Source organism: Phalaenopsis equestris, unplaced genomic scaffold (assembly GCF_001263595.1).
Source record: "Phalaenopsis equestris unplaced genomic scaffold, ASM126359v1 Scaffold000697, whole genome shotgun sequence".
In the NCBI taxonomy this organism is placed as follows: domain Eukaryota; kingdom Viridiplantae; phylum Streptophyta; class Magnoliopsida; order Asparagales; family Orchidaceae; genus Phalaenopsis; species Phalaenopsis equestris.
Genome location: NW_018165137.1, coordinates 114,489 through 124,617, shown reverse-complemented (window position 1 = coordinate 124,617; position 10,129 = coordinate 114,489). Strand labels below are relative to the sequence as shown.

At 36.1% G+C, this 10,129-nt stretch overlaps 1 protein-coding gene across 1 annotated transcript; it reads right to left on the bottom strand.

Moving 5' to 3' along the window:
* Positions 1–1,438: 1,438 nt before the first annotated feature.
* On the bottom strand, positions 1,439–1,933 carry LOC110030308. The gene has a single exon (XM_020732959.1). The coding sequence runs from the start codon at positions 1,931–1,933 to the stop codon at positions 1,439–1,441; it is 495 nt and encodes a 164-aa protein (XP_020588618.1).
* Positions 1,934–10,129: the final 8,196 nt, after the last annotated feature.

Below are 10,129 nucleotides of genomic sequence, written 5' to 3'. Positions count from 1 at the left end.
AAGAGCATCTCGTGGCTCCTTACGCGTTAATAAAAAAGGAGGTTACAAAAAAGGAGGGAAAAAGGATCCCCATTAAAAAGAAATGAAAAACATATCGTCCTAGGGGTTCCTTTTCCCGCATTACAACTTCACGCAATAAAGAGAGAGATAAACAAGAAAAAACTCCAAAATTACATGTATCCAAGACAAAAGTATACCAAATAGAATTCGCATACCTTGCAGTAACATGTAGCAAAATCAAGCTTGAGAGTTGCAAAGACAAAAAAATGTCAAAGGAGAAGCATGAGCCGTCCAATTAGAAACTTAATCTCCGCAAAATGCAAAAAGCAGGACCTGTATTGAAAGTCAGAAACAAAATGGTGGCAGATTAAAATTGTAATAAACTATATGAAGGAAAAGCCAAATCTGTGTTTAATATTAGGTGCCATGGGCCACCAAAGTAAGTTCTAGGGCTTTAAAGCATCAATGCTTCCCAAAAAACGTTCAGCTAAGAGCAGTAAAGAAACTAGAATTAGCTTTACAAAAAAAGACCGTGAGAAGATAAGGCAGCAGCACATAGAGGACAGTAAAAACCCCAAGGTTCCTACTTGAGATAAAGTGGATATCATATGAGTTAAGACTAAACTCATAGAGTAGAGAAGTAATCTATTCCACAGGCAACCGGCAATTTCCTCATTGGACTTATAAAAAATTTCCTCATTGGACTTATAACAATTTCCTCATTGGAATTATAAAAAATGTATCCAAAATATATAGATAAGTGAAGCTTAGAGAACACAGCTCGAAACACCATCCCTGTAATATAACAAATTGCTCCAAACATAAGCTCTAAACACATAAATTTCAGCCAAGTCACCTCAGTGTGTAAGCAGTCCAGACAGTGAGATAAAATCAACAAATGAAACATAATCCACTACCAATCCCACACCAGAAGCTGGAGCCATGGGCCTCCAAAAACAAAGGTACAACTTAAAATAGTAAAGTCGCCAGTTTCCAAATGAGAGCGTAAAACGTGTCTCCAAGAAATTGGAGTCAATTGGAGCCACAGGCATTTAAAAGAAAACTTAATCCATGCCTACATAGAAATGAACAAAATGGTAGAGTCTTCCTAAGTAGGAACCGCAAGATGAAGAAAGAAACATTTGAAACTTAATAGATTGATTATCCAAAACCAACAAACGGAGCCATGGGCCTCCAAACACAATTATAATGCTCAGCATAAAGAACCCCAGATTCTCAAAAACCACATCATGCCACCAACGAAATTGAGCCATTGGCCTCCAAAAGTTCAGAGTAGTCATGTAGGAGAATCTTCTGCCTGTCTTTGTAATAAAAGCACTGCTCCAAAGTGAAAGTGAAAGAAAGAAAACATTTGATAATAGCATTGTACCAACATCCCGTAGCCTCCAGCCAAAGGTTGTTGAGATAAAATTTAAATTCACATATAAGGTGCATCCAAAACATCACCAAGAGTGAGATTATAAAGAGGGCAAGTAGGATTTTCTCCTATAATGATACCAAGATGCCCCTTCTTAGCTAACCAATCCGCAGGCCTATTCGCCTCACGATTAATGAGTGCATATTGAATTTGAAAATGAAATTTAATGACCATATCTTTAATGCGGTTGAGTAAGATAGTAATATTCCAATCAGGCTTAAGAAAGCCCATTAAGATTTGAAATAAAACTAAAGAATCCGTTTCAAGAATAATGTGAGAAAGTCCATATGAAATTGTAATTTGTAAAGCACCCAAAGCAGCCCTTGTTTCTGTTTCAAGAGGAGAAGAAGCAACACAAGGGGAAGCAAGGAAAACAATGCATTTCCCATTGACATCCTTGAACAAGCCTCCAATCCCAGTGTTGGTACAATTTAAGTTGCCATCAATATTAACTTTTATCCAACCATGAGAAGGCAGAGTCCAATTAATCAACATTGGCCTCCAATTGTTTCCTGGTGTTGAGGAGTAATATCGGCACTTCCCATAGCTTTAGAGGCTTTAAGAAAGTTAGCCACAATGAGTACAAGCAGATTATAAGGCGTATGAGGAGAGTCCTCATATTTATGGCTATTTCTTCCCACCCAAATAAACCAAAGAATAATCATCAGAAAGTAGAAGAGCTTTGTATGATATTTTCAAAATTTTTCCAGGATTGAAGAATGCTTTTCAGATGGAAATTAATAGGACATCTTATACCAAAATAGTTCCCAAAATGATGCCATACTTCTCTAGCAAAATCACATTCATAAAATAAATGAATGGGGGATTCAGCTTCCTTCTTGTAAATATAGCAAAACGATGCAATTTTCAAACCTTTCATCTTCAAAATATCATTAAGGGGAAGTAGATTATGGAATAATCTCCAAATGAAGAATAAGCTAGAGGGAGAGATAAAATGGTGCCAACTATACTTACTCCAAATCCACTGAGGGTAAGTGTATAAATTAGTGTAAAGCATCTTAGTAGTAGAAACAGTAGCATAGGATTTCCACATAGGAACATCTCTAGATTTAGTTTTAAGTGGAATAATTGCAACTAAGAAAGCTTTTTCACCAATTAGAGACCATAGTTTGGGTATGTTCCAGTCGCCATCAATCCAAAATCCCTAACAAGAAGATCATCATCATTAGTAGCATGAGGCAATCTCGACAAAGGATTAGAACGCAAATGATCATTCCAGAATGAAAATTTCCCCTCTCCCACATCCCGAAAAATGAAATGAGAAGCCACCTCACGAGCAAGAGTGATAGCTTTCCAAATTTTAGAGTCTCTTATATTCCAGGACACAATGGAAGGATGAGTATCCATGCAATATTTATGATGGACAAATTGAGCCCATAAAGAATCTTGAGATCTGAATTTGTATCAAAGCTTACACATGTTTATATCAATAATTCCCTTAAGGTTTTTAAACCCAAGCCCCCCAGAGGTAGTAGGCTTACAAACCTTCTTCCATTTAGCCCAAATCTTAGAAGATCTATTCCCCCGCCAAAGTAATTTATTAAATAGAACTTCAAGAGTAGATTGGGTAGACTTCTTAATTTTCAGCACCTGCATAGAGTATATGGGAATGCTGCATAAAACACTTTTAAGAAGAGTAAGCCTTCCACCATTAGACAAGAAAGTATTTCTCCAATCATTGATTTTCAATTTAATATTATCCACAACATCATCCATCCGAGTTTGTTTTTTCCTTCCCCTGAGTAGATTAACCCCAAGGTATTTTATAGGGAGCTTTGAAACCTTACACCCGGTGTAATTAGAGGACCAATTTTCAATGTTACTATTCACCTTGTTGCCAAAATAATTAGTGCATTTAGCCAAATTAAAAAGAAGGCTAGAGGCATCTTGAAACTCTTTAAACAGTGTCATCATTGCTTTAATAGTAGGTTTACACTCATTATAAAATAAAATGATATCATCCACATAAGCAAGGTGACTAATAAGAAATTTTGATATATGAGAGTATTGGAAATGAGGATGTGTTCAATGCAGCCTATTTATAAGACTTGAGAGATAGTCAAAAGCAATAATAAAAATAGTAGGGGAGAGAGTATCTCATTGTTGAATGCCTCTAGAAGCCGAGAAGAAACGATGAGCTTTGCCATTGGCGAGAACACTGTAGTGATTGTTAGCTAACCATCTTTTGATAAGGGAATAGAAATCCTATTTGAAATCGTTTACATGAAGAATGTTAAGAATGAAATCCCAACTGACGGTATCAAAAGCTTTTTAAATATCAAGTTCAAAAACCATGTTACCTGCTCTATAATGCTTATCAAGATCCTCAAAAATTCTTGAGCAAGCAAGATATTGTCAGTAATATCTCTACCTTTTATAAATGTTGATTGCTGAGGGGATATAAAATGAGCAAGATGGGGTTGTAGTCTTGTAACAATGATCCTTGTAACAATGATCTTACTCAGTAACAATGATCTTACTCAACACTTTGGAGATAACAGTAGTAAGAGCGATAGGGCAAAAGTTATCCCAAGTGATTTTATCATGTCCTTTAGGAATAAGAACAATACAGGAAGAGTTGAAATAATTACCAAGATCCTCTCCCAAAAAGAAACTTTGAATAGCCATAACCACCTTATTTTTAATGATATCCCAACACTTGACATAAAAGGTAGAGGAGAAGCCATCAGGTCCAGGTGACTTATTGGAGCTTATGGACTTGAAAGCAGAAAGAATTTCTCCTTCATCCGGAACCTGGGCTAAAGAAAGACTATTAATATAGTCAAAACACATTAACATCAACAAGATTAATGATAGATCTATGCTGATAAAGCTCCGAAAAGTAAAGAACAACATTATCCCCACTCTCATCCAAATTATTTAAAATTTGACCCTCTGCATTTTTAATTTTCAAAATGCAATTAATGTTCCTTCTATGTTTTAAGGAGGCGTGGAAGCAATTAGTGTTTCGATCACCAGCCTTGAAATGGAGGTCGTTAGTTTTTTATTGAAGAAGAACCTCCTCCATATTAATGGCTTCAAGAAGAGTCAAGTGAGCCAGAGCAGTAGTGTTTACCATATTCGGGGTACATATGAGCTGAGACACATATGAGCTGAGATTCCAAAAGGTCAACAGTATTTTGAGCTTCCAAAACTTTAGTGTGAACGTTGCCAAAAATTTGGTGATTCCATTTCCGAGGATGAGCAGCAAATTTTTTATGTCATTTCCATAGAATATACCAGGATGAGCCAGCTCCATCATAGTTCCAAAACTGTCATAGAGTATTGAGGAAAGTATCATGAGTAGACCAAATATTGAGAAACTTAAATTTGGAAATAATAGGTTTATCAATAAAAGCAAGGGTAAGGAGAATTAGGTTATGATCGGAGGAAGCATAGCTTAGATGTTGAACTTTGGAGATAGGGAAATAAGTAAGAAAAATAGAGTTCACAAGGAATCGATCAAGCCTTTGTTGGAGAAAACCTTGCCTCCATGTGTAAGGAGAGACAGAATGCCCCATATCAAATAAGCCAGCTCCAACCATGGAGTTAGAAAATCGATTAAGAAGAGAGATATCACATCGTCCACCACCTTTTTTCTCAGAAGGTTTCATGATCATATTAAAGTCACCACCAACAAATAGATTTTCAGTGATGGAACCACCCAAAATCTCAAGTTTCTGCTAAAGAAGAAATTTGTCAGGAAGAAGAGAACTAGCATAAACAAAGGTGCCCCAACCATGAAATTGCTCCGTCTGGAAGTGGTTGAGAACAAATTGTTCCTCATCATCAATGATAGAAAGAGTAATATGACGCTTCCAAAAAACCCAAATTTTGTTGTTCTTGTTACAAAATGATTGAAAACCCTTAAAGCTATGTAAAATCCTGCTCTTATTAACATGGACAAGTGGCTCCAAAATGGCAAAAATACAAATTTTGTGGACCCTACACAAATATTTAAGCCTATTCAAAGAGAAAGGGTCCGCCACTCCCCTAATATTCCATACCATAATGTTAAACATTATTTCTTAAGCCAGCCCTTCTAGAATATCTAGAAAAGTTGCCGAATTGTTCTCCTTCCAAATAATAAGTTTTTTCAAGAATAATGTTCCAAACATTCAAACTTGATAGTTCATTGTTCCTTTTGGCCTTTCTTTTAGCATGTTTTTGCACTTGCCACTTACCATCTAATTAGAGGATCATTTAAAGCATCATTGGATACCGAAAGAGGACCATGTTCATTATGTTGCTCTATCCTGTTAACAACGTTTTCCTTAGCAAGATTAGCATTAGAAGAAGTAGCTAAAATATTACCATAGGATACTAATTGAGAAGGAGCTTTTTCAGAGTAAGTATAAATAGTTGATTCAACATAGTCATCATTCCCAACACCTGAGGATTGCACATTATTAACCTCATCAATATCTACATTAATGGTCTCATTAATAACCTCATCACTACCCATACGTCCGAGATGCACCTGTTCCAAATCATTTAAGGGGATAACTGTAGTAGGGTCAATGGTTGTGCCTTTAATTTGTACTTGTTCTTTTGCAGGATCATTTATGACAGAAGGGTTAGGTGGCATAATATTATCACTCCTAGTAGGAGGGTTCAAACTGTTGTTTGCTTTGAGATGAGGGTTGAGACAAAAGAAAATAGTGGCATGGTGACCAAACATGGAGCAATGGGTGCAATATGGAGAAAGCTTTTCAATTTCAATAGGTTGCCAATAGCCCTGGTGTTGAGATCCAATCCAATTCTCATCACAAAAGTGCTGAGTTATATCCCTTTCCACAAGGACTCGAGCCTTAGATGGTCAAGTAAGGTAGTACGCACCCCTATCCATTTTTAATGGTTCCCCGTAAGCGGCAGCAAGGGAAAATAAAACTTCATGATTAAATAAGTGCAAATTTAGTCCAGGAAATCAAATCCATACCGGTAAAAAAGGCAGTTCTAATTTTGGATCAAAATTAAAGACCATTTCCAGAATTTCAATACACAATTATCAATTCTCCTAAACTTTTTTGCAAAAAGCATAGTATAATCTTCATCATTCGCAAGTTGTATAAGGTTATGTTTACCATCCAAAACACAAATTTTCCACCAACCCTTCCATTTAATCAATACAAATTCTTTCCTAATAATATCCAATTTTAGATTCCCGTAAGAGAACTTCCCAACCAAAGCGAGGTAGCAATAGGAAGCCAAAATGTTGGATTCTACATCAGAAATAAACATAGCCAGTTTGCCATTCTTTTTCCTAAGCTTCTTAACAAAAGAGTTATCATCCCCAACCTTAAGAGAATCATGAAAGCCTTGAGATCTAAACTATGAAAATTATGGGGTCAGTTTGACTTCATCTTTTTTCAAAACTAAATTTTTAAAAAAAAAAAAAAACGTCCTTTCGAAGCGGGCAACGAGATTTCAATTCCGATGACCGACGGCTTCTTACGGGCAAACCCCACACCAAAAATAGTGCCGACATGCAATGAAGAGAAGCCCTCGAAAAAGTTAAGTAAAAGATTATCAAAGCCCCCAACATAGCATCAGAGAAACAAAGCCCAATGCTTCCTTTCTCAACAGGAACAAAGATTCCCTAAACGTTATCCATGAAGTAAAAAATAGTGTCAAGGAGCCAACCAGTAAGCCAATCATAAATGTCAAAAACTGTGAGCCTCAAACCATCAAACAGATTCAGAAAAATTTTAATAGGGGCCACATAATAGTAAGATGTTTTATGTGATACAAGAAGCCACCACAACAACATATGAGAGATAGTTACCATAAAACCATCCAATAGAGCAAACATCTGTTTCAAACAAATAACCATTAAGCCAATAACCAGTTTCAAACTCTTGCCAGTGGAACTATGAAACATTTCCAAGGCTATATCACAACACTGCCCGTGAGCCCAAAAAAACCAACCATCAATATAAATACCTTTGGTGCTGCAAACACCAATTAAGCCATACTCAAAATAGTCTACATGATATACATGCTTTATGGTATTAATCATAAATAGATGGCCAAGAGTGTAACTAAAAGCCCTAAGCCAACATATAAATCCAACAAAACCCTTCATTGTAGGCCCCAAATTGAGAGACCAAATCCCAAAACAAAGATAATAAATGCAAGTTGACTTCCCAAAGTGAAAACAATAATTTAGCCCCATATAAATCCAAAATCAAGCACCCTTCTCCCATGTCTGAGTAAATAGAAACAAATAGCCTTCCAGCATAAAACCCCAGAATAGTATGTCAAAGAGAGACTTGAGAACCATCTTTAAGAGATATAGAAAAGTGCTTTCCAAAAGGACCAATGCCAGCTCCAGACACCCAAATGAGGGGGCAGCACCTCAAAAACGAACAAATGGGGCCTCTAAATCATTTTTAATGAGTTTGTGTACGAAAGTGGGAGGGGTGTTTCCAACAATAGCATTTTGCACCCTCCATTTGGCCAACCAATCTGCACATTGATTCTCTTCTCTATAAGTAAATGAAAATGAAATTGTAAGGTGATGACTTTCAATGATGAAACTGATTCTTTTCAGCAAGGCTATGATATACCACAAAGGTTTAACTTTAGTCAAAAGAATATTGAACAGGATTTCAGAATCAGTTTCCAACACAATGCCATTTAAATTTAAAGAGGTAACCATATGAAGAACAACAAGCACAACAGAAGTCTCAGCCTCAATTGAGGAGTTCACAATATAACGTGACACAAAGAAAGCTATACATCTTCCATAAACATCTCTGGTTATCCCACCCACTCCCGTATAGGCATTATAAAAACTCCCATCAACATTAATCTTTTGCCATCCATGGGGGGGTGGTGCCCATTTAATCAAAATGGGGTTCCTACCCTTAGCCACAGTAGGAGTAACATTCTGTCTAGAGAAGGACTTCCATGCATTTTTAAAATAAGCAACCGCTAAAATGAAAGTAGTAGAGGGGGTGTGACTAGTAGCTTCATATTTATGACTGTTTCTTGCCATCCAAATAAATCATAAAACAATAATAGGAAAACAGAAATACTTGTTAAAAGAGGGCTCAAAACCCTTCCAAATCTCTGTAGTTAATTTAAAATTCATATTAGTAGGCCAGTGTATCCCAAAAAATCACCCAATATGATGTCATACTTCTTTAGCAAAATTACACTAAAAAAATATGTGATTCAGAGATTCAACACCTTTTTTACAAATATAACAGTAAGAGGCAAGTTTCAGCCCTTTCAACTTGAGAATATCATCAAGAGGAAGCAACTTACGAAAGTATCTCCAAAGAAAAAAGGATATAGATGGAGAAATAAGTTTATGCCAAATAAAAACATGCCATTTCCATGGATTAAATGAGTGAAGATTTGGGTAAAGCCATTTTGTGACAGATGAGCTAGCATGGTTCTTCCATAAAGGAAGAGCTTTATCTTGTGGTTTAACAGGAAATATAGCAATGGCAAGAGCAATTTTACCAACTAAGGAATATAACATATCAATATTCCATTCACCATTAATCCAACAATCCAAAACAAATTATTTAACATCATAATCATGAGGTGGCAAATTAGAAAATGTTGAGAGACCCCAGTCATCATTCCAAAAAGATAGACTACTATCACCAATTTCCCAAAACATGAAATGTGAAGCAACATCAAGAGCAGCAATGATGGCTTTCCATAGTCTAGAATCTCCCACTCTCCAATTAACAGTGGAAGGATGTGAAGTTTTGCAATATTTATGATTCATAAATTTGGGCCATAGAGACTCTAACTACTGAAATTTGAACCGAAGTTTACACATATTAATATCAATAGTATGCTGCAAAGTTTTAAATCCAAGCCCACCAGCATTAAGAGGTTTACAAGCATAGTGCTAAGTTGTTCAACTCTTAGTAGTTCTAGTGCTCTTCCAAAGGAATTTATTAAATATATTTTTAAGAATCTTTTGAATGCTCTTTTTGGTTTTGAGAACTTGCATCACGTAAAGAGGGAGAGTGCATAGAACACTTTTCAATAAAGCGAGCCTACCCCCATTAGAAAGGAAAATATTTTTCCAATCATTAATCTTGAGTTTAACCTTATCAATCACCTCATCCATCTTTGTTTGCTTGATTCTACCTATGAGAATCTTGACCCCGAGGTACTTTATAGGGAGCATAGAGATTTTGCAACCAGAAAAATTAGGGGCCCAAGCAATGGTATTAGATGGAGCACCTTTGCCAATGTACATAAAGCATTTAGACATTAAACATCATCCCGGAAGTGTTTTGAAATTCTTTTAACAAAGTCATAGTAGCATTGATGGCGCATTTACTAGCATTTGAAAATAAAATGGCATCATCAACATAAGCAAGGTGGCTCACAACAATTTTGAACTTATGGGAGAATTGTAGATAAGGTTGTTCATGATGCAACTTATTAATAAGTCTGGATAGATAATCAAAAGCAATTATAAAAATTGTGGGAGAAAGAGGTTCTCCCTGCTTGATGCGCATTCCGACAGAAAAGAAACCACAGGTTTCACCATTGACCATCACACTATAGCTATTATTAGACAGCCATGTCTGTATGAGAGAGTAGAAATCCTGTTTAAAACCTTTAGCTTGCAGAATATTGAGAATAAAGTCCCAACTAATGGTATCAAAAGATTTCTTGATGTCCAATTTTAGG

Bases quoted from the DNA above. Each gene is read 5' to 3' on its own strand.
- LOC110030308 (XM_020732959.1), bottom strand. From the start codon at position 1,933: ATGTTGATTAATTGGACTCTGCCTTCTCATGGTTGGATAAAAGTTAAT.